The following is a 24,806-nucleotide window of genomic DNA, read 5'->3' on the forward strand; positions in this document are numbered from 1 at the left end:
TATCCAGTTTGCTGCTTTTTTTTTTTTTCTTTCTTTCTCAAACTTCAGTCTAAAGCTCTATGACTCAGTTGTGTTGGTTTTCTGCTAAGTGATTCTGGTAGCCACCTTGGTCGGTTTGAGAAATCCCCTGTCAGGTGAGAAGAGGGGATCAAAGTCCTGCTCTTGGTGTCTTCTCTGCTGACGTGAGCCCCAGTCCTCCTTGTGGGGAGATCCATGACGTCAGCCGCTGTCAGCTACGTTTCACAGCCACCCAAGTCAGCCCAAGTCAGCATGGTTTTAGTAATTTCTTTTAAACAAAGGTATTAAATCGATCGAGGTGGCATTGGTGAAGCTTTAGTAGTTTCTGTTGCAACTGCTATCTCCTGAGTGGTTAGATTATAGCATTTCATAGCTAGAAAACATCTTAGAAATAACCCATTAATTCTCATCGTACAGGGGGAAAAAGTAGGACTCAGAGAAGGTAAATTACTGGTGCACAACTGCACAGTTTGTGCCAAAGCCCCCAGTCCAGGGCTCTTCCTGTGCTCAGAGGAACCTGCTTGTTTTAGGACTGTGTTTTCTGTTGGTCAAGACCACCAGAAGTAAGTGGGAAAGTTTATTCAGAAATTCAGTCCAGCTAAAGGGTTATTAGAGATGACATGGATTTAACATGTAGTGTGTAGTATAAATTGCTTTAAAATGGGACTTCATATACTATGAATATATTATCTATACCATGAATGTTAGTTTATCTTTATTATGAATGATAGCAATATGACAGAAATAGTAGAGAATAGGAAATTATAAATCTGCCTCTTTCTGTTAGTAGTATTGACTTCACTTGACCCTCATAGCAATTGAGAGGCATAATCTTAGACCTGTAGATTGTATTATACAGTTCATTTTAAATCACCCAGTTTCCTCGAGAAAGATTTGAGGTCTGCACAGCCTGATTTGAGTACTGATGAAAGAAAAAGTGAGTGGAGGGTAAGGGGGAGAGAGATGTGGGTCTGTGTGATTGCACCCCGCTCCCCAAACGCAGCAGGCGCTCCCTGTGGACACACTGAGCTTTGGCAGAAGTCGCTGGCCGGTGTCATGTCACATCACACAGGAGCCTGCTGGCAGCACAAACAGGAAGAAGCCTTTTGGGTGCCGGTTCAGGTTTTGCCCCTGTTGACTTGTTTCCTCCCATCTCTGCATGAAGCTCGGCACCACGTCCACGGCGTGCCTTCTCGTGAGTGGCCTCAGGGGAGCAGGCCCTCTTTGCGCCCACACGTGTTTAACCACGGCGTTTACAGAAGGAGGCCTGCTGAGAGCGGCTGCCGACTGTCCTCGCTTACCTTTCGCTGGGCTTCACGAAGCTCTCTGACCGCTCTGCTCTCCCCCAAACTTTATTAACAAGAGACTTTCCCGTGTCTTCCCGGAGTCAGTTCATTTTCCTAGGGTGCCTTTTTTCTAACCATCTGCCCTCTTCCTTCCTCTCTTCTCATGGCCCTAAGTGTTTAGAGTTAATTATGAAGACATGAAATTTAGCTTTTCAGTCATTTGAAAGTAGGACAACTCTTAGAGGCCATGACTCTTACATGTCATTTCAGGAAACACACAGCCACTCGTCCTTTTCCCCATTCCAGTTACAAAGTTCCGAAGCTGCGGTCCCACTCCCAGACGAGAGCTTGCTTTTCTCACACCACAGAATTACGTAAATGGTTGTCTCCATTTTTTGCCTGATGCAAAGACAGCTTGAGACGCGGGAACCCTCCTTCCCCACCCCACATTTATGAGCAACCCCTGGTTATGGTGCCTTCTGTTCTTTGATGTTCTGGAGGTTTACGGAATGGAAAGCAGAAGTATCCGATCTCCAAGGAGCTTAAGCTGAAGGAAGGCCACCATAGAGGGAGAAATTATAAAGTCCACTCCGACATTGGTGTTCTGTGGTTTATCTCTATCTGCACAGCTTATTTTAAAGGCACAAGTACATGCTTTGAACTGTTTTGAATTCTTTTACATCTCCTAGTCTTACTTCCCCAACTCCCGGTAGTTGTGTAAGCTTTTTTCAGGCGAGAAATGCCTTCTGTTGCTTATCTGTCTCTTAGACCATCACACTGCCGTGTTGGCAAACAGGAGCTGTTTATCGCAGTAAAAATGGATAATTTGCTGATTCACCAGAACTACATAAAAAGTTTTCCCCCTCAGAAGTCCCGTGAGTGTGGCAGTTATGACCATTTGTACTCTGTTGATGAGAAAGGAATAGCTAAGGAAGAGCCTTGCCCTGGACTGAGTGAGCTGGAGGGAAGCTGCCGAGGGCGTGCGGGCTCCGGATGCCTGGTGTCCTTTTCCCTGCTGGCTGTGTGGAGGGACACAGTGCAGTGTGGCAGGAGCTGTGCGAGAGGGTCGGTGCCTCGCTTGGAACAGATGCTGACAGGACTCCTCCTGTCAAAGGACAGGTTCCTTTCCCTTGAACCTGAGCTCTCAGTGGCTAGACTTGGTCTACTCTTGCAAACGAGATCTCAGTTTCTTCTGGAAGGCAGGTCTGAGGTGTCCAATAAATTGCCTGACCTTCTACACTCGGGGGTGGTCCTCAGCATGCTTTCGCAGTTAGAGCTGGGGACTGTTTTCTCATTGGTTTCGTCTCCGGGGGTGGTGTGGGGGGTGGTGCCCTGCTCTGCCCTCCTTCTGCTTCTTTCTCGTCTTTCCCATTTAGTCATTTTGATTAGTCACATCCTGCCTGTGAGTACAACAGGCCCATAATATAGGAAAGATCTGATTTTCTCTCTCAAGTTTGTTACAGGTCAAATTCGATTAGACTTCCCTTTACAACCCCCTTTTGGGGTGCTAGGAGAGAAGTTTGGGAGAAATAGGGGTGGCGTCTTATTTAAATTGCAAATTTCCCAAAGGACTAGAGGATATGCCCATAAAAATCCCACCACCCGGGGTTTTATTTTTAAATTGTCTCATCTATATAAAAACATGTCATGGTTTTGAATTTCTATAATATAGTAATAAAAGTAATATGGACACTATTTCTGAAGACTGCCATGAAAACCATGGATTATAGTTTTTAAAACACCATAAAATATTTAAAATTTAACAGTAGTTTTCATCTCTTTTGAAAATTTCTGTGAAATAGACTTCAGTTTTTCTCGCAAAATTTGTGGGTGCCCATAGGTGATTACGGGCCACCCAGGATATAACATCAAAACTGTGATTGGCTCCTGTATTCTCTGAGACACAAAAATCAAGGGTATTCTTATTTATGTTAGAGTGGGAAGACATGGTACTTCCCTCCATGTTTCTGCCGACTCAAAAAGACCAACGGTTCGGTGTAACTCTGGATGGGGTAGAGTGAAGGAATGGATTACTCTAGCCCTGTGGGGCCGGAGGCTGAGATAAAGACAGTTTCTTGTTTGTTAGTGGTTAATTAGCAGGTTTGTCTCAGAGCTGGGCCCTGTGCTTCCCTATCAGTAGTAACCTTAGGTTTGACGGGCGATACCTGAAAAACATTTGTCACCTGCTCTGACTCATTCAAGTTAAGAGTGAATCTCAGAAGTCTCAGGTTTCTTCAGGAAGTTGAGTTCAGAAATCTTTTATGAGATCAGGTTAAGGTGACTTTTTTCTACTGTAAACTTTAGTAATTGTCCACAACAAAGCAAATAGGCTCTAATCATACATTTATGATAGGGTTATGGGTTTTTTTTTTTTTTGTGATTGGGCATTTAGGAAGTCAAGATATTTTATAGCCATTTTCTCCACTAGAATTTTGAAAAAAGTTGAAGTGTACAGTATTAGAAAACACACCAAAATAGATTAGCATTTCTCGGTCTGGGAGGAAGCGAGACTAAGAAGGAAGTGATTGAGATTGAATGAATGATCGTACTGGGCATTGACAGGGCCGACACAGGTACTGGCTCCCACTGGTGGGCTTCGGAACTGTAGGAAGCTTTGTAAGCGTCCTCTGTGCAGTAAGAGTCTATGGGCTGGAAACATACGCACAGAATGAAGGTTCTGTAAAGGCATAGGTTTTAACAGTGCTGCATATTTACTGGGTTCTTTTCTGTGCTAAATTTGTTACTATGTTATCTCACTTAATCTTCGTAACAGCTTAAGTAGGGAGGTCTGTTTATCCCCATGACACAGATTAGCAAACTCGAAGCTCAGCTAGGTTATATAATTTGTCTGAGATCACCCAGGCCAGAAACGGTGGAGCTGGGATTGAGGATGGCTCCTTCACAGGGCACTGGGGAAGGCCCTGGGTGCCTGGAGACCACCGTTTGTTTTTAACATTGCTGCCCCACAGAAGGAGCACAGTCAGTAATATTGTAGGAACTGGGTATCATGTCAGATGGGTACCAGACTTACTGGAGTGATCACTTCATAAATTACATAAATGTTGAATCGCTATGTTGTACCCTCAAATTAATATAATATTTTATGTCAACCGTAATTGAATAAAAAGGTTTAAAAATATTGCTGTCCCTTTTTAAAATTACTTTTACTAAAATCTAGGGATCCTCACATGGCAGTTCTCGTGTTTTATTTTCTTTAGTAACTCTGTCTTCTTAAGTAGGTCATTATCAGAGAGCGTTAGGGTGGCAGCCTTGAAAGAGAATGGCTGGACTGCAGCTTACCCTCTGAGAGATTAAAAACAAAACAAAATAAAACAAAAACCCACCACGAGAGATCTTCTCACTTGGTTAGGGATAGTGAGAAGTTATTTTTTGCTAATCTTGGATATCTTCAGGGAGGCCCTCCACTGAAAGTTAAAACTGTCCTTGAATAGTATATATTCTGGCAGTCAGGAAGTTTACATAAAAGTTGAAACCTCACTGATGTAACTTCTTTTATAGGGGAAGTTAGAAAATGACTAATTACTACTAATGTAAAATTCCATTGTTCACTCAAGCCACCCTGGAAAGTTCGTTCAGTGGTTGTTTATCAAGCACCTACTGTGTGCCAGGCACGATGCTGAATTGTGCTGAATGGGATCTTGGAAATCGTCAAGGATAACACTAGGCTATCTAGCTACCTTGGATGGTTTAGAGTTGGAGTTTTAATTTTTTTGGGTAATAATGGTAATTTGCACTCTATGTTATTTAATGCTCACACAACTCTCTGAGATAGTGTTATCATACCCGTTTTCCAGGTGAGGAAATTAAAGCTCAGCAATATTAAGAAACACCCCATATCACACAGCAGAGCCTTGAAGACGTGAGCTCCTCCAGAGAATGTTTTAATACAGTACTTTACAGTTATCCAAATGCTTGCTCTTCCATTATCTCATCTAATTTTACAAACAAAAATAATAGTAGTTACTATTATATTCATTTTGCAGATAGCAATAATCTCTTCTATTTATTATATACTTAATATTGCCAAGAGTGCCAGATAACTTATAGGATCTAGTTCATGTAATATTCACAATAACTCCAATAAGCATCATTATCCCCATTTTGCAGATGAGCTGTTAAGGCCCCAAAAGTTGAAGTCACTTGGTTAGCACAGCGGGGAGCTGCGTGATTCAAGCCTAGGCTTGTCTGCCTGGCCGAGTACACGTAACCACTTTGCTGTATTCACTCTCCCGTGTTGTGCTGTCTCATTTCCCTTGTGGGAAACTAAGGCACAGAGAGCATGCTAACACAGCCGAGGCCTTACAGCTTGTAAAGAGCAGAGCTGGACTCGTTTGCTCAGCACTAAGGTGCCTTTCTCCACAAGCAGATCTGAAAGAGTGTATCAGTTCCCTGGTTCCTTTGCGATACGTTTAACTTTAGTAACTGTAGTTATTCTTTACATTTCTTTCTGTTTTCCCCATTTGGGGGCAGGGAGCCCCCCATACTACTGGTAACAATGTGTTACAGTAGACAACTGAGCATACAGGCTCAGGAAGTCATCTGGGGAAGTTAGATTAGAACTCAAATCCAAATGTGACTCTGCGCTCAACTCGGTCCGCTCTGTAGGTCTTGAAATTTTTGTCTGTTGAAAATGTTGCTTGAAAGGAGGCCTTGCCTTTATTAGATTGCTTCTGGTGCTGTGAGGAATGCATTTTTTTTCCATCTGAAGATCATTTACCATTTCTCTGAATAATGAATTACATTTATGGTTAAAGCAAGGAAGTCAGTATCAGATATGTAACAAGGACCACTCACTCAGATTTGAAGTGTTGCCAATCTATACAATCTCAGCCTTGAACATTTTAAAGTACAAAAGTTCATTATTTTAACGATCAAGTAGCCTTTAGATTTCTAAAGGAAAAGTTTATGGTAACCATTTACAGTAGTACTGTACTTCTATTCAAATTGCAAACTCAGGTAAATGTCTCTTAAAATTGAACTGGATGAAATTTTTCTATATATTTGTTGATAGAGTAAATATCAGATAAATACCCAGATGTGTTTAATTATTTTGACTCAAGAAAAGTTCGTCCTATTTAGAAAGTCTTTAAATAAATTGTTTCTGAATTGAACAAATAAACAAGACATAGCTGAACCTGAATGGCTTGGACTATATAAAAAACTGAAAAGCTTTAAAAGAGGAATCATCTTAGAAAAACCAGTGTCTTGTTATTTTTATTTTTAGAGCTAAACCCGAATTGACTACTCACATATATTAATAGTTGTTGAAAATTAAGCTTTTCAGAGTCAGAGGCTGATGGGCGATGTGGGAATAATTTAACCCTATTACAGATGTATGAACTCCAGGGTCAATGTGTTTTAACCATGGAACCAACCCCGTGTCGCCAAGAGGTGTTTTTTAAAGAGAAGAATCAACACTTACTGAGTGGCTCCTACGCCAGTCCTCTCTGCATTGTTTTCTCACGTGATTTTCACATCCCTGTGATTGAGATATTGTTACTCCCCCATCCCCTCTTATAGATAAGGAAACTGAGGCTCAGAGCCACTGAGTACTTAGCCCAAATCACACAGCTCGAAACTAGAAGTCTCAGACCTTGAACGTAATTCGGAACATCCCAAAGTCCATGGATATTCTCATACATGTAGCTGTTCCTGTGAATGGCCTGGTATATTAGAATGTTAAAAATTAACAAAAATGTTTAAATTTAGCAAAAGAAATGCTAAGAGAAATTGGCTTATGACTCTATTTGATTAGCTTTCAAGTAAGAACAAAACAGTTTGAAATAATACACCTTTTTCGCCCTGGAAACGAATAGCAAATTTACCTTTTTTTCTTATGTAGACTGATTGTTCTGATAAATCTTCTTGGCCCTGAATTGAGTTTGTCCTTCCAAGAAACTCCATAGAGATACATCAAAAAATATTGTTAATGCTCAACAGTTAACCCTAACAAGTTGGCTGCCCACTATTTTTATTACAGTGACTGTAGGTAACACTAGGTCACATTCCAAACACGTGACATCTTTTTAAACAGATTCCAATAGGATTAGAGACATCTCCCTGGATTCTCCTGTTTTGGGTCATTTTCTTACTGTCTGGATGGTAATGCAGCTTTTCAGTTCTTAACAGTAGTTGACTTTGAAATTAAGTTTTGTCTTTTCGTAAAGGTTATTTTCTGGAGTAACTTTACCCTGAGAATGATATAACCAGCTCCCCTGCGTTCTGTCCTTCTCACCTGCTGCCTCCTCTGTTCTCATCTTTACCCGCAACCTCTTAACCCCACGCCAGAAGTGCCATTCCATTGACCTGCCTGGAGAGAAAGGGGACTGTGCTAAAATTATGGAATCACGCATGTGAAAACCAAAACGCATGTCTGGAAGAGAGTAGCTGGATATGCAGCTATAAGAAGCAGCAGTCTACCTGTTCTTTAACCACGTTAATTGTCCAACACGGTTTGTCACTTAAAAAAGAAAAAGGAATACATGTTCACTGGAGTAAATTAGAAAATACAGAAAATAAATAAAGTGGGATTCAGCTTTGTAAAGATAACCAAAGCAGATTGTTCTCTGATGACCACTAGGCTTCCCAGACAGAAATATTTATGTGAGAGACAAATAGCCCTTGTGTGTGATCCGTTTTATTACTCCCATAGTCTACCAAGCTCTGTGCTGTGCAGGGCCTGAGAGGATGGGGCTGTAGGGAATAGAGAGACCTTATGTATTCCCTTTTTTTTTTTGGTTCTGCTTTCTTCTTTCTAACTTTGGTTTCACAGCAGCTGGTATACTAAAGATTTGTCTTTTTTCTCCCAGACCCCAGGCAGGCACAGTCTTCCCCACCGTGGTCCTATGACCAGTCTTATCCCTCCTACCTGAGCCAGATGACGTCCCCGTCCATTCACTCCACCACCCCGCTGTCTTCCACACGGGGCACTGGGCTTCCTGCCATCACCGACGTGCCCAGGCGCATTTCAGGTAAAGACCGCACTTTCACTGCAAACCCACTCCCAGGCAGGGGTGGGCTGGGGTTGCAGGAAGGGCCAAGTCTATCTTACCTATGCTCACAGTACCTCTCTATTACACGCATGTGGGCAAGTGTTTGACACCCGGCAGACTGGGTCTTCTGAATTACGGGGTTATCCAATATGTTAACGTTTTAAGTCAAGAGACTGAAAATCCTCCAGAGGTGGCATAATTCTCTTAAGATGATATTTAATGCCACCCAGTCTGAGTCCCGATGCACGGGAGCCCCGTTGGTGGGCACTTGTCCTATAACGAGGGCCTTCTCCTGAGGGTCTCAGGCCAGGCCTTCCTCTGCTTGTGTTCCTTTCTTTTCCTAACATCTGCCTGGAAACGCAATGACAGTTAGGGCACGGCCCTCCTTTCTAAAGGCTTTCAAATCCCAAGAGTCCAAGCTAACCAGTTTCAAGAGAGAGCACCTGCAAACTTAAGATCCTTATCTAGTTATTTCAAGTGCAGTGAGGCCTGGAAGAGTCTTAAAAGGCAATTTGTGGCTTCCGAGCAGCCAGCTCAAGACCGAGGCAGCCTTTCTGTGAATCGCACAGCACACTGCCCTCGCTCTCAGGGTGGCGGCCCCCGCACGTACACGTCCACTGTTCCAAAGGCACCACGAACACCTGTGGCTAATGGTGGAAGCGCGGGGGGTAAACAACCAGGCCACTTCTCCATCACGGAGAACTCATCACAGAGAGCCAGAACGTGTCCAGGAAAACTTCAGACTGATGAGTCGCCTTAAAGGCCCTTGGCCAACCGTAGGAGTCCTGTGAATGAAAACTAAATCTCTCAGGACACCCCCAGTGGACACACTGCAGCAGTGCCCCCCCCCTAAAGAAAGAGGTGGGCCCACAGAGGCTCACACAGTTGGACCCTGATTTGGCAGACGCTCGTCTCAGCGCTCGGGCTCCCTGCACCTGTTTGACTCCTGGCCAGGTTAATGCCTCTCTTTCTTTCTCTTTGTGTTTCTGTCTCTGTTTCTCTCTCTCTCTTATTTTCTGCAAAGCTCGAAGCCGTTACTCACTCCGCTGAGTTGCATCACTGACAAGCTGAAGCTCCACCAGCAGGCTTGCAGGTTTTGATTAGTTCAGACTCCTTTATTTCTTTCAACTTGGGAGGAGGGAAGGCTTTGTTTCTCAAGCAAATAGCAGGAAAGGGCTCTCTGGTCCTAGTGCCTTCACATTTTCTGCAGCAGATGGACTCCCGTAGGGGTGAGTAGGGAAAGGAGAGGGGTGGAGGGAGAACCGCAAGATTCTTTGGAAAACCTTGTCACCACTTTTCCTGAGGACTGCTGTTTCGTGAATCACATGCCCTTTACTGGGGAATTGTGCAGTGTATAGAATTTCAGTTATCATTTCCCTGCCTGGAATGACCGTTTCCTTTAGACACAGGAAAGGATGAGAAGGGCACAGGGGGAGATGGAGGGCCGATGTGGAGTCAGAGACACAGTGTTGGGTGGTGTTGAGTCAGTTCTGGTCATTCCTTTTGTGTCTTATACCAAGTCTGCTTTGTTTCACATATTGGCCACCGTGACACTCACTCGTCAGGGCAGGTTTGGGCCATCTTGCTTCTGTTGAAGGTCCTCTGGGGCTCTCAGCTGCCTACCTGGGTGTGGCTGCCGCAGCTCCGCTATTTGTCCTCTGGCAGGACCCAGAAGGAAAGCTTCTGGGGGTGCTGGTAGCTTTAGAGACACTCACCCACAGCACTTTCTCACTGAGGTCTGTTGACATGTGAATTCAATGGGAAAGACATGGAAAATACCTGAAAAAAATGCTGCCCCTAGTGCAGTCACTACTGTTTGTCATCTGCATGTGTAACAGAGGACAGCCAGGTTATACTGAGTCTATTCACCGGCCATCGCTGAAAACACTCCATAAACAGAGGAGGTGGTAGGAGCGAAAACTGGTTCATTGATCTGAGGCCAAAGGTAGGAAGGAGCCTCTGCTTTAAACTAGTTTAAAACTGAGTTTAGTCCAGTTTTTTCCTCCCGCCCCAAACATTTCTATGAGTTGTTGCTGGCAGAGTTACATGGTGCTGGGGTGGGAGGTTCTGTATAAACACGCAAGTAAGAGAACAGAAAATCCCTTCGGTCAGCATGGGAGAACGGGAGGAGGGAACTGGGCGTGGGCTGCCAGGGAACAGAACGAATGCTGATGAGCTTGCTCTCCTGTGTGGGGCTGTGCCCACACCCCACAGGGCTACCTGGTGGACTGAGGGACCGAGTTACCTGGAATGAGCACCTTTTTCACTTCCCTGGCGACCAGTCCTTGGAGACGGGCCTATCTCTCAGGTTCCACGGTGCCAAGTTGCGTAGTTTCTGTTTCGGTATTATTCCTCTCAACATCGATAGCCATCCCTAAGGTCCAGAACCCCATTTCTCTGTCACACTGGCAGCGGAAACATCAGCCTTCATCTCCATCTCTAAGCAGTCCTGCATTCACCTCTGTTAGTGCTTTCCAGAATAGTCCATGTGTTTGTGTGGAGTGTTTGTGTTCTCACCTCCCCATGTGAGGGATGCACAAAAAACCCTGACACCGTCATGGGTGAGAAAGAAGAAAATTCCTCACTTACGTACAGTAAGACAAGAGGGTCAGACTCAGGTTTGAATCCTAGCTCATACACGTACAGGACAAGTTTCTTCATTCTCTGAAACTTAGTTCTATTGTTTTTAAAATAGGGATATATTTCTCTCTTAGGGTCACTGTGAGGATTCAATAAGATGCTTTATGTAACATGCTTAGGACAGGCCTGCCACACACCGCAGACTACAGCTGACCTTAGGAAGCTAAAACTGGTTTGTAAAAATTGTATGTCTCTATGTAATTTGCGGGCAAGCCCTGGCTGAAATATATTAACTAGATTAAAATCTAAATTTTTTGTGCAGTATTGCTTGCTTTATGAGATGGAGCGCCACAGAGCATATTTAAAATAAAACCCTTTGCAGTGAGTTAATGTCCACAGGCATTCGTGAAGCACTTATTGCCGTACCTGGCACAGGCAAGCATCAGTCCATGTCTGCCGTTGTCATCATTACCATTCCGTAGATTTATCCCGGATACTTACAGAGCTAAAAAGGATGGGGAGCCGTTCACACACCATGTCAATAAAACCCCGAAAGAAAACAACTAATCAGTTATAACGTTGGACAATAGAAAATGTTAAGTGACACTTACACGTAAGAGAACATAGGAATAAAAGCAACCAGAAAGACCTTTCAGAAGGATGTGCTCCTACAGAAATTCTACTTCATCCTGAAGGACCATGCCAAAGAAAGACCCTGATCTAATCGACTGAAAGACTTTCAGAGATCCAGTTCTACAGCTTCCTTTTTTGGGTAGCTTGCCTTCTGAGTAATTTTTCAAGCGTGGCTACAAATGCTGGAACTTAATGAATTACAGTAATGGCAATGATATTACGGTATATAGTTCCTATAGTCTCCCTCAATTCTGTAGGGAAGCAAGGTGTAAATAAAAGAATATTCCTAATGGTATGTCACCCACCATCTCTACTGCAACAAAAGATGCAAAACCAGATGTCTTCAAGTTCATAGCTGCAATACAAAGTTCAGGAGATATTTTCTTAAGCTTGGACAGCCTTAGATATTATAACAAGAACAATAGCAGCCAGTAGAGGTTAATGACTGATCAGTAAATTATTGCTGTGTAACTGACTGATAGGGTCCACCTCGTTAGAAGGAGGCGTGACAGTGCGGAAACAGCCCTGTAGGGACCTGTCCCCCTTCCACACCATCCTCTCTGTGGGAGCTGTGGCCTCAGCACATAGTAATCTGTATTTAAGTAGCAGCCCCGATCCTGGGTGATCTTACACATTATCTCATTTTATCATATATGGTCCTAAAAGAATATTCACTATACAGAGGTAGCCAAGTTACAGAGCAAGGTGTGGCAAGGTGAGGACCAGTAAACCCGACCACAACCCAACCACAGCGTGTCTTTATCATCGTAATGCTATCGCCCATGGAGGTTTTGATGTTCAAAGCACTCGTGAGGTTTGCCGTAAAGATTATAATTACTTTTCTGGAGCTCACTACAAAATACTGTGTAAATAAGTAATTACTGACTTTCAAGATGCATTTTATGTAATTATCCTACTATGAAAAGAAGCACAACTGTTTATTGAGCCTGATTATTTGACGTATGGGTCAGATTAGGAGCTATTGTTGGCCTGCTCAAGGAGAGCACACTTAGGTTGTGAATAACCCCTCCCCTGTCCCACCCATCTGTGGGAAGTGGCTCAGGCTAACCTAAGTCACTCTGGCATCCATGAGGTAGAAGGGATTTACACAGGCATTTTTTTCTGTGGTTTTTGTCATTGTACCCATGGATCCCTCTGATGCTTTCTGGGGGTCTCTGGGAGACGTGGGATACAGGAGTTAGGGATGCAAGGGAAGGGTTCTATTCGTTTTCTGCCTCAGTTACTCTTGGAGAGGCCAGTACATGTATGGGTGATTTTTCTCTGTGTGTGTAGGTCTTTCCTACATGAGACAGTTCAGAACTGTAATCGTCTTGAAGAATGTTTTTTTTTTTTTCCATTTAAGCAAATAGTCTTGAATTTCTTTCAAAATATTTGAATATCAAAAAAAATCCACTTAATCAGCTACACAGGACATTTGAGATGTCTCCGTTTTTATGACTCTTAGTCACTAAACTATAATATTTTCAAAGGTCAGAATAGGCATTAGTGTAATAAATAAAATTACTAACATTATTTTATTACCACCACCACATCTAGAAATTGCCAGTGGAAAAAAACCCCATTTGATCATTAAAGGTATATATGGAGGATGGTTTCATGTAATTTAAAAATTGGTGGCATTTATAAAGTTCATTGTTCAATGGCCCTTGTAACTGAGTTTCTACCACGTCCTCTGAGTCAAGGTTTGCAAGCAGCAGCTGCAGTTACGTGGTGCATTGCTGCGGACGGTTTTCCAGCAGGGCCACACTTCATTCCTAGGCGGCAGTGACACCTGAAGAGAGGTTAAAAGGAAAACTCCAGCAATTTGTACTAATAAACCAGAAGGTTGAAGCCAGTACAATCGAACAGTAGAACATCTACTTTTTAGTACAGAACCATCCCTTTGTTAAGAGCCACCTGTTTGGCAGACGCACCTCTACCACGGCAGCCACAGGCGAGTGATTCAGTTGAACAGGAGCCACTTTTAGTTTGAAGACGTTCTATGTTTGAGGCCACAGAAGGGGAAGATATTACATTTAATGGACCCTAAAGAAAGGCGAGCCCTGTGTTACCAGTTGAATGTTCAATATTCTCCTGTGTTATATCAACAACTGTGATGATTTGTTGGGTTATTTTTGCATTCTGTAAGTTGAACTTCATCTTGCTTTCTCGAACAATAGGCTATCTTCTGACATGAGCAGAGGGTGTTTTTATTTTATTGCAGTGGGTCCAGGCTCAGGGCATACCTGGACCTTGGTTTGCTGTAACCTTTGAGTTACTGGTGCTGAGGACCCAAGAAGTGGTCTCCATTCCTGCTAGGTCAGTAGGGGACAGTGTGCCCAGCTCACAAAGTGGACTAAATTTGGCTGTACGACTAGTTCCTGTTATTTGTAGTTAGACTGAGGTACCAAAGCTCAGAATGAAATTTGTGTACATGGCTTGCCTTTGATTTTGTCCATAGCTCTTGTCAGATGTTTCTGTGAGGATTTATTTTTGATGCGTGTATAATCACGCACACATGGAGAAAAGATTTAGTAGTGGAAGGACCTGTGGTTATGCAGGGATGGCAAAGACATGGTTATAAATTTTATTGAAAGATTTGCTGCGATCCCTTTCTTTTCTTAAAAGAAAACCTGGGAGCTTGCAGCTCACTTCACCAAAAGTACTGAAGTTAAATTTGTAATGACACAGTGGCTTCTGTGGTCCCCTGGGATCCGAGAAAAGGGGGGAGGCATTCTAGCTGAAGGAACCCGAGTTTTAGTTTCATTTTGTCACTAAAGATTCTAGGCACTGTTCTCAGCTATGTCAGCGAACTTACTGTGCCTCAGTGGCCTCTGTGAGTGAGTTACTCAAAAGTGCCCATCCACCTGTCTCAGAGGCTCTGCCAGGAGGAGGGTGGTGTCTGGCCAGGGATTTGTTGTTCTTAGGACTTTTAGGAAAGAAAGCTTGCCTTCCTGAATAAATGCTTGTAAAAAACTAAGTTATGTCATTAGCGTCAAAAGAGTAGAAACATACCACTATATAAATTTATTTTTAAATTAATACGTTATTTTTTTTAGAGCAGTCTTAGGTTTACAGGAAAATCGAGTGCTATGTTCACCCCCCTCCCACCTTCAGTTATTATTAACATCTTGCATTTGTTACAATTGATAAACCAATGTTGGCACATTATCGTTAACCACAGTTTACATGGAGATTCACTCTCAGTGTTGTGCACTCCTATGGGCTTTGCCAAAAGCGCTAAATGCCGTGTATGTGTCATTACAGAGTCATACAGAACAGTTGCATCGCTCTACAAAGGCCGTGTGCTCGCCTGCTCGTCCCTCCCCATCTGCCCCCACAGCACTGATCTTGTCCCTGCCTCTACATTATTACCTTTTCCAGGTTGTCATGTAATTGGAATCACATAGCATGTAGAGTTTTCAGACTGGTTTCTTTCTCTAAGCAATGTGCTATTAAAGCTTCCTCTTTGTCTTTTCATAGCGTGATAGCTCATTTCCTTTTACCACTGAAAATTCCATTATAGGGATGTTCTGATATTTTTAAAAACATCAAAACCGTTCTCACTGAACTTAGGAATACCACCACACCATTTCCCTTCGTCGCTGACTTTGTCAGTGGTATTTCCTTTTAGAAAGTATTTCGTGCATTCCTTCCTGGACAAACACTTCTCTGCCACAGCAGTTGTCACCAAATGGTCCAGACAATGGCTCTCCGTATCTTTGGTCCATTTTTAAATTCAATTGTTTCTTTAGTTTTGCCCGTAGACGAATTGCTAAACATTTACCATTAGGTGGTCATTCATGCCAATTCAAGAACAGAACAGACCCAGCTAAAAATCAACAATCCATTTATGTGGCTACTTAGCTGCCTTCTCAAATATTCAACTCTCCTAGGCAAAGGATGTTCCCTTTCTCTTAGGGATGCCTGGAGCTCCTTCAGTATGCCGTGCTGTCTCCCACTTCCATGCCGGTCCACTTGTCTGCATCGTGGGGCACGGCCCTGATGGTCCTTCTCCAACATCCCTTTCCCACCTGCCACTGTCCTCCACTTTCCTCATATTACTCTTTCCTCTACATGCATCCATTTCTCATCTGCACATTGGGCACACCTCTAATGTGTACATATCTTCCTTTATCATAATTTGATTATATGCCTTTCCACTTTTATAGGGGGTAAGCTTCTCAAGGACCGTGACTGTGTCTTACATATTCGAATTTTTGTTTATTTTTTAGAGAGGGGAGGAGAGGGAGAAAGAGAGAGACAGAAACATCAATGTGTGGTTGCCTCTCATACACCCCCCACCAGGAACCTGGTCCAAGACCCAGGCATGTGCCCTGACTGGGAATTGAACCAGCGACCCTCTAGTTCACAGGCTGGCACTCAATCTACTGAGCCACACCAGCCAGGGCATGTGTCTTACCTATTACTGAATCCTTACAACCTAGCACAGTTTTTAGCACATAGTAGGTGCTCAATAAATGGTTATTGAAACAAATATTAGAAAGAAGGTGGAAAAAAGGGAAGATAAGCATGTAGAAGAAAAAGGGAAGGAAAAAGGGAAAAAGAAGAAAGAAGATTTTGTTCACCTGGAACAACAAAGACAGGGCAAAACGAGAGAAACTTTTGTTGGTGATAAGACAGGAAATAGCACAGTAAGAGTGCGCATAAGCAGTATGTATTTTTATCTCCAAGTCTTTTTGCAATGTGTTTCATATTTAGAGCACATATCAAGACTACATCTGTTTCCAGAACTTGCTGCTAACAGTTAGTAATAATGCCAAAACATACTTTAGGTCCAGCTTGAAACCAAATGATCAAATAGAACTTTTTATTTCTAATTTAGAGTCTGACATTAATTATAGCCATCATGTAATAAAGTGTCAAAGTCTTTTCGGAGAAAATGATAGAAATTACCTTAACTAGGCTGTAAACCGAAGCAAAACTATTCCCCTAAAACAAAGCAAAAGATCTGGTTTTGACAATTGTCATTTCTCAGAAAGGCTTACCTTCTTCAGGCTGAATTTTTCCTAGATTCCCCATTCATCTCCCCTTCCCACTCAGCGGTCCCTGGGCATGCCGCAGTGTGTCAGCGCCCTTGTTAGCGCCAGAACCCAGAACGGAGCTCCTTTGTTCTTGGCCTCCGTTGATGCAGGCGGGAGTGGCCTCGGTTCCTTGGTAACCATGTTTTAGTTTTTTCCAGTTAGCCACCTCTGTCCAGCTGCATTTCTTCCGTCTTTTACTTGTACGGATTTTTTTTAGTTCCAAGTGTGATAATTTATAGTTATTCCTGTTAACTTTATCTTATTTAATTCAGGTAAGAGTCTCTGCCTCTCAGGAACTTTTTGGATGTTTATAATGTCACCCAATATATCAGAGGCCTCTTTCATTCCTTCCTACCTGGAAGGAATTCATTTCAATCATTTCAAGTCAGTTCAACAAACACTTGGTATATACTTAAAATGAGCTTAGGTAGGCAATGAATAAAAGTGAATAGAGGACATTGTCTCTGCCCTCAGGAAACTTTTAGTCTCCCTTAGGAGATGACATACTCCAAATATGACACAGTCAGTCACAGTCACACTCTGGTAACAGCCTGTCTAGGTGCCAGAATATGCAAATCACGCTCAGGATTTTAGTGAAACGAGATCTCTTTTGCTCCTCGGCATAACCGACGTAAAGCCTTCTCCTTTAGGAAATTAAAAACAAAAATCGGTTCCATTCTGCTCAGATTATACTTCAGTCTGAGTTGCTTCAAAAGTTACATGTTTCAACTGAAGGAAAATTATACTTGTTGACATGTGTGGTTTCATAATGTTTCGTAAGATAGGACAAAAATATATAAGGTCTTATCTTGCCCCAGCAAGCTGGAAAGCTCCTTTAGGCGAAGGGCCTGGACTTGTAATCCTCCACTATCTCTCGGTGTAACTCCTCCTTTCATGCTCTGCCTGTAGATGCTCATGGGGAGAACTCAGCATGGGGAGCTGAGCAAGGGCTACCCAACCTCAGTGCGGCGGGCTCCAGGATTCCTTATGCCCGGACGGTCGTTAGGAAGGGGCTCCTAGGTCCAGAAGTGGGACTGCATAGGAGACAAATGACAATTGCCATCCACCTGAATTTCATATTCCACTCCACAATTACATTCCTAGCAAGTTATTATATCATAAAATTCCTGACTCTCTTTAGAGGAAGCAACACTGTCAGCTCTATGCTGTAACACACCTGTGCACATGTGCACGTACTCGCCTCGTCATCACATGAGCATGAATATACTCGCACAGATAAAGAGTCCTGGCAGGCCCGTTATTTGGGATCTTAATAAATATCAGCTAAGGTACCACTTGCTTTTTCAAGAAAAACAGGACCGTTGAAACCCCCAAGTCTTAGTACCATTTTGGGTTTTCGCTGAGCACTGATTTCTGAGGGAACGGTGATTGGTCCCTGCCGGTGGGAAAAGAAGTGAGAAGCTGCATGATTGTTTGCAGTTGGTGTTTAGGTTTGTTAATGCACCGAAATGGTTCTAAAGGGAAACCTAGGAAGACATATTGGAAAGAGGTGACTGAACATGTAAAAAGCTTCTCTTATAATTCAAATCCTATATGAGAAAATGCAAATGATAGCACTTTAATTTTAATTGTTCCAAGTATTTTTTTGGAGTATTTCAAAGTCATTTTCAGACTCCTTTTATTTTTGGTTTGTTTTCTTAAAACACCAACAGGAAGGCACGTTATTGAACTGAGTTAGAATTTAATGACTTGTTCTGGGGCAGGTCTAGGAACCCATTTGACTGTACTGTCTCGATGATCATTTCTGACGTGATTCTTAAGAACTGTATAAATCTCTAAATCCATGATAGTAATGTAAATTGAAATAAAATACTGCTCAGGCAGCATTTCCCTGAATATCTCAAAGGATGTCTTCAGCAGGAAGGCGCCCTATATTTGCCAGAGAGATCCTGGCCTGAAGTGACCAACTTAGCAACGTGGCAACCAAGCATGGCAGACTAGAATAAGACCAGTGCTTCTGAACCCAAGGTTCACCGCTCTTTCCGCAACCAAAGCAGTCACCGTTCTAGCTCCCCGTGGTAATTAGTAATACCGCGGTGGTTAATGGAATAATAACAACAAATATCATGATGGTTATGAACTTTCTGCCCTGTGCCAAGGAGGGCAGTGATTCATGATAAATCAATAAGAAGCCCATTGATGTGGCCACAATAAACTCATGCATAATTAAGAAGAACCTTCTCTAAATAAAAACTACAAAGGAAATAAAAACAGACTTGGAAAAGAAAAAGCATCTGAATAGTGTCGTGGCACTCATCATTAAAAAAACAAACCTTGTAAGCTCCCACACCGCGCCAGAGGAAAACAGTGCATTCTCAGTGTTGTTTAAAAGTGCAGTGGAATATTGACCAAAAGGTTCCAAAAAGGAAAGAGTTTGACCCTCAGACGGTTAACAGGGAAAGTTAAAGTTCTTTCTGACTTTAAAGGTTGGTAGGAGTCACAGGTACTGCACCTTGGAAGCAGCAGTTGGGTCTTGGCTTTTCATTCCCTCTGACGCCCTCCGTCTTTCAATCAGTACATTCAGACCATTGACATTGAAAATGATTATTGATAGAGTTGGATTAATATCTACCATATTTCTTACTGTTTTCTCTTAATTGCCCATGTTCTTTATCCTACTTTTTCTTTTACTCTTTTTCTTTTGTGGTTTTAATTGAGGGTTTTATATGATTCCATTTTCTCTCCTTTGTTAGCACATCAGTTATACTTCTTTTTTAACCCTGTTTTAGTGGTTGCCTCAGAGTTTGCAATGTATATTTGCTACTCCAAGTCTATATTCAGTAACACCATACCATATCACAGGTAGTATGAATGCCTTATAAACATCCGTGTGTAGGTTTTGTGTGGACAGAAGTTTTCACCTCCTTGGGGTAAATGCCAAGGAGTGCACCCACTGGATTACATAGTAAAAGTATATTTAGTTTGGTAAAAAACTGTCTCCCAAAGTGGCTGTACCATTCTGCATTCCCACCAGCAATTAGTGAGCTTTCTTATTGCTCTGCATTATCTTTGTGTCTTTATTTAAAGTGGTTTTCTTGTAGACAACATACAGTTGGGTCTTCTTTTGTGGTGTGGTGAGGAAGAAACATTCAGGCTGAGATCTAACAATCTGTGTCTCAATTAGTGCATTAAGCTATTGACATCCAAAGTGATTATTGATATAGTTGGATTAATATCCCTTTAAGGGTTAGTCAAGCCTCAGATAATCTCTCTAATCCAGCAAATGATTGGAGCTTTTAAATTGTGACATGCATCTCAAAATGAACCCAACACTGATTAAATAGCAGTTGCTCGATACAATTGTGTTACCTAATTTTGTTTATCAGAAAACATTTCTTCCAAATCTCAGGCGTGTGGCACAGTGACTAAACACTCCGAATTGTTGGCATTGTGTTGGAAATAGTACTTGGTTGGGAACTGAGAAACCTGTCATCTACTTTTGACATTCTGAGCAGCTCACGTAACTTCTATGTGTCTTAGTTTCCTCATTTGTAAAATGAGTTATTGGTCCAGATATTCTCTAAAGTACGTCATAAAGCTTTGAACTTCTGTGAATCTAAAATAAGGCCTGAAAGGATGAGTTTTATCATAGAAAGCTTCAGTAATCAACACATCAGAAAACCAGATACTTATTCTGAATAAATTCTCATTTATAATAAGATAAAGGCTATTATGGTATTTGACTTATGAACTAAATTAATAGGAACATCTACTATAGATGTCAAGAAAAGCTAGTCTTGTACTTCAGTTGATTCTGAAGAGAAGCAACCTAAGATCGGGTTAATTAATGCCAAAGAACTATGCATTTAAACCTTGACCACAACTGAACTTCTGTTCAAGGTGAAGCCTTGTGTGTGTGTGTGTGTGTGTGTGAGAGAGAGGATGCAGACAGGTTTAAGAACCCCAGCTTTAGTTTAATATCAGGGAATTTTATTTTATTGGCATTTTACATGCCCTTGTGTGGTTTTATGTAACTGACCTGTTACACCATTTTTACCTGGGAAGGGTTATAATGAAGTGTAATTCATCTAACTGGAGAAACGAGAATCTTACAAGCTAAAGGTTACTAAAACAAAAGAACCGGTGAACTCTGTTAATAATAGAGTAAATGGGGTCAGAGGACCAGATTTGCTATGGTAGATAATGTAGACATAGTTCGAGAAAATATGATTAGAATGACCACGATTCTGTTAGTGGAACATTGCTATCAAAATATCATTGGTATTTTATGACCACATGGTAAAAATCTTCATGAGTACCAATTATTACCAAATAATACAAATTATTAATACAAATTATTAATATGAAATTACCTCATTTAATTGCGACTGTTCTAGCCACTGGAGATAGAGCAAGGACACGGAAAGGCTCAGGGAGCTTTTTCTACTGGCCATGGTGTCGTGGCGAGACACAGTCTTTGCAGCCAGACTCCCTGTCTTCAAATCCAGGCTTCTGCACTCACTAGCTTTGTGGGCTTGGGTATGTTACTTCGCTTGTCTGCACCACAATTTCTTCACCTGTAAAATGGGCTAATAATAATAATACTGCCAACCTGTTATGAAGACTAAAGGGTAGTTAATATATGTAAAGCCCGTAGAATAATGCCTGGTACTCAATACATGTCAGCTGTTACTGGGGAGGGATAGGCATTTGAAGATAAGAAAGTATGATCCAGGGTAGGGGTACATACTGTAAAAAAGGTAAAATTGTGTGATGTGATGAGAAAGAAACATTTAAGCTGAGGACTAAGTAGCAAGAAGGAGGTAGTCCTATGAAGATCATTCTAGGCAGTGGGGAAGGCCAGTGCAAGGGCCCTGCGGTGGGGAGAACAGTGCTGGGTAGCTGGGTTGAAGCAGAGAGATAGCCTGCTCCAGGTCACACAGGGCCTCTGCTGGTCAGGATTAGATGTTTGGATTTGCTGGCATATGCAGTGAAACCACTGGCAGATTTTAGGCTGGGCCATGATATAAATGGATTTCTATTTTCAAAAGATCACTCTGGCTATTCGAGAGAGAATTGTGCAAGAGGATGAGGGAGGCGGCAGGAGTGTGACCAGGCAGCTGTGGCAGGCACCTGGGTGAGACAGTGGCGCCTTGTGCCTGCCTGCAGGTGGTGGGGCTGGAGACTATTGGAGAGGGTATTTGGTCTGTATCATCCCAATGTTTTAGTAATGCTTTCTCTCAATTGTTAGTTTACTTTAAAAGGAATAATGTTGCACCGTATAAATTTTTAGTTAATGTTTAGACATTGTTCATATACCCCATAATGAAGTGGTAATTCAGGAATTGCTTGATTTATTAAGTGAATACAGAACCACCAGTCTGGAAAATTCAGGCCAGAAATCCATTTTGAGAGCTTAACTGTTTGGGTTGGTTGTTTTTTTCATTGACACATTAATCTGATTATTTCCAGTAGCTCCCCTTCCTTGACATTGTGCAAACCCACACTCCAGTGCAGTGAGGTGCAATGATGAGATTATTTTGGGTGGTTAACCAGCATTATATGTTTCTGTCATCCTCCTAAAATGTAGGTAGTTTGTTTTTATATCATTGATAGCCTTCATACACACCAATTCATTTTCCTGCTTTTAGGATGGAAAGAAATGAAAATCACTAGCTTGGTGTGACCGAGCTGGCTCTACAGGCACTCGTTAGATGGTCACTCCGGGAAGTATGTGGCAATAACCTTGAAGTGAGCAGACTCCCGGGCCAGGGGCTAGTGGTTAGTTACAACAGTCCTGCAAACTAACGTCCTGCATTTAAGAAGAGCAAAGCCAGGCGAGATACCAGCACTTACTCTCCCTGAATGGAGACAACACCCAGGACAGCTTCTTCCCAGAGGACTGAGAAACTGGGGCATGTCTTAAATTAGAAGGAACTTGATAAGGGATGAGGAACATGTTCTAAACAGAATCTCATAAATACAAACTGAGGTTAAAGGAGAAAACTTTAAATAGCTGAAACTATTAGTGTAACTGTTGTAGTCAGCTGTCATTCCTTTCTTAGATCCTTTGGCTGCACCTTCAAAAGATATTCTTTCCCCCTCCCCCACACCTTCAATTCGTGGCTCTAGAAACTATGAGCAATTCTTGTATTTCCTGTTTGAAAAGTTAACTAAAGTCTTGTTCTCCATGGACACAAGCTGCTCCTTTTTTCTGGGATCCCAAGGTGCAGAGGTCTATGTACAGAAAACAGTTACAAACGTTTGTTTTAAATCTGGGTCTGGGAAGCACATTTCAGTGATCATCTCCTTACTTTGTTTGACAGATTTATTCTGAGTTCGGAATTCCAAAGGACTCACAATAAGATGCCATTCAAAGGTATCAGCATCTCATAGGATGGAAAATCTAGAATAATTCCAAGGGCTTTGACAACTTGGTGGACTGGAGCTCTGGATAATGGGCTGCTTGTTTCTTTGGTTGTCACACCTGGTTTTAACCTTTCTCTCCGGCTTTGTCACGTAGAATAGAACAGTGAAGGAGAACGGAAGTTACAGGCTTCAGTGCAAGGAGGCCGAAAACAGGAGGGAGAAACAGCAGATGACAATCCACTGCAACCCCCCCCAAACCCCCCCAAAAAACTCACTTTTGAAAGAAATAAAATTTAAAGATAGTGTGCTCTGCTAGAAAAGGGGGTATTTTCTCCCCAGGAGCCAAGAGGTCCGACCCCTGAGGGTACAGATGTGTGCAATTCATTTTCGTCCCCTTTGGATGAAGGGGTGACCTGAATCTTCATGGTCGCCTCCAGTCTTATTAGGCTTTGTCACTGTTCTTTTTCACAACGCTGCAGCCCGATGCTGGAAATCACCACTGGAGCGAGTGAGGAAATAGATGGCTAGGCCTATATTTAAGAACCTTAGGACCAGAAAACTGGAGAGGTGGCTCTGTTTCAGCCCGTTCGCAGACTTTCCAAACTCGTGTTTGAGAGGTTGGCTCTGGGCGTGTAGAGCAGCTTCACGCCAGGGGTCCCCGCAGTGGCTGAGCCACATGGCTCTGCTCTTCTTTGCCGTGTTTCCTGGTGACTGGAAGAGAAACACCGTTTCACCAAAGTGAACCCCACCCTGCCAACATTTCAATAAAAAGGTAAAATTTCAAACTGCAAACTACAGAACTTCTAGAACTTTACAAAAATCAAGTAAGCCAGTACCACTTTTATGTTAGGGAGACAGCAAATTGGGGGCATTCACATTGAGGTAAAACGCCTCAGTTAAGGAAAATAGGTGCAAGGAACTAAGCTCGAACAAGTATAACAAACAGGCTAGCGTGGAGGGCAAAGAGGAGGAGTAAAGAGATGCGCACAGCTACAGTCTGAGTGAGGACGCGGCGGGGCTCCCCACAGCCTCGCACGTGGTGGGAGGAGGTGCCTGGCCCAGGGCAGCGGGGGCTGGCGGAGGCCTGCGGCGGGTCAGACTTCTGTCTCGGAGGACGCTGCCCTGTAGGCTGGGTTGGCCGAGAGACGTGGAGACTGGCAGGTGCAAGAGAACATAGGAAGAAACCTGAAGACACCACTAAGGAGGAGGAGGGGTGGGGCGCGCAGAAGCACCTTCCACTCTTCTACTGCTGTAGTTCAGAGAGCGAGGAAATTGGAAAGACCCAGGATACTCATCTGTAGTAGTGGCCTTAATCACTTAAAGCTTCCAGATAAAGAACACCTCGTTAGAACTTAAGACAAATTAGGCGCTGAGGAAAATGGGAAGAATTATAGCAACTAAGTCCAAAGAAACTAGTAAAAATAAGCATAGCAAAACTTGGTATTAGTAATTATATATTATATTTAATTATATAATTATTATTTAACTATATTTAGTGTTTTAAATATAACTGAAGATACTTTCACAAACATCTCATTTTATCATTACAACAGCTCACTGGAGTGTAGATATTATGACGGTCCCTATTTTATCGGTAGGAAATTAGGGCTCAGCACATTCAGAGACTTGTTCTAGATCACATAGTGGAAGAGTGGGGAGTAAAGACTCAACCCCAGTCTTTCAGCTCCCACCATGATTTGTCATAGAAGTCTCTGTGTCAGAACCAGGCTTTCCCACAAAAGTCTGTGGGTGTCATCCTCAGAGGGACTTTATCACACTGATCTTTTCGGGCCACACTCAGGGGACATAACACCAATCATCCTTACTAAGTAGCCAACTACCGGAAATAACAGTAGCAATAATCCACCTCCCAACTTTGTAAATCTAAATTTTATTCTAGA

At 42.5% G+C, this 24,806-nt stretch overlaps 1 protein-coding gene across 7 annotated transcripts in view; it reads left to right on the forward strand.

The window, feature by feature from the left end:
• RUNX2 (RUNX family transcription factor 2) overlaps positions 1–24,806 on the forward strand; it is a 315,354-nt gene that overhangs the window by 165,722 nt on the left and 124,826 nt on the right. For all 7 annotated transcript variants that reach the window (XM_053913595.2, XM_071219668.1, XM_053913599.1 and 4 more), the window contains one exon: positions 8,135–8,296. In XM_053913595.2, coding sequence (XP_053769570.1) covers positions 8,135–8,296 — 162 coding nt within the window. The remainder of the gene's footprint in view (positions 1–8,134; positions 8,297–24,806) is intronic.

Source organism: Desmodus rotundus, chromosome 11, assembly GCF_022682495.2.
Source record: "Desmodus rotundus isolate HL8 chromosome 11, HLdesRot8A.1, whole genome shotgun sequence".
Taxonomy (NCBI): Eukaryota; Metazoa; Chordata; class Mammalia; order Chiroptera; family Phyllostomidae; genus Desmodus; species Desmodus rotundus.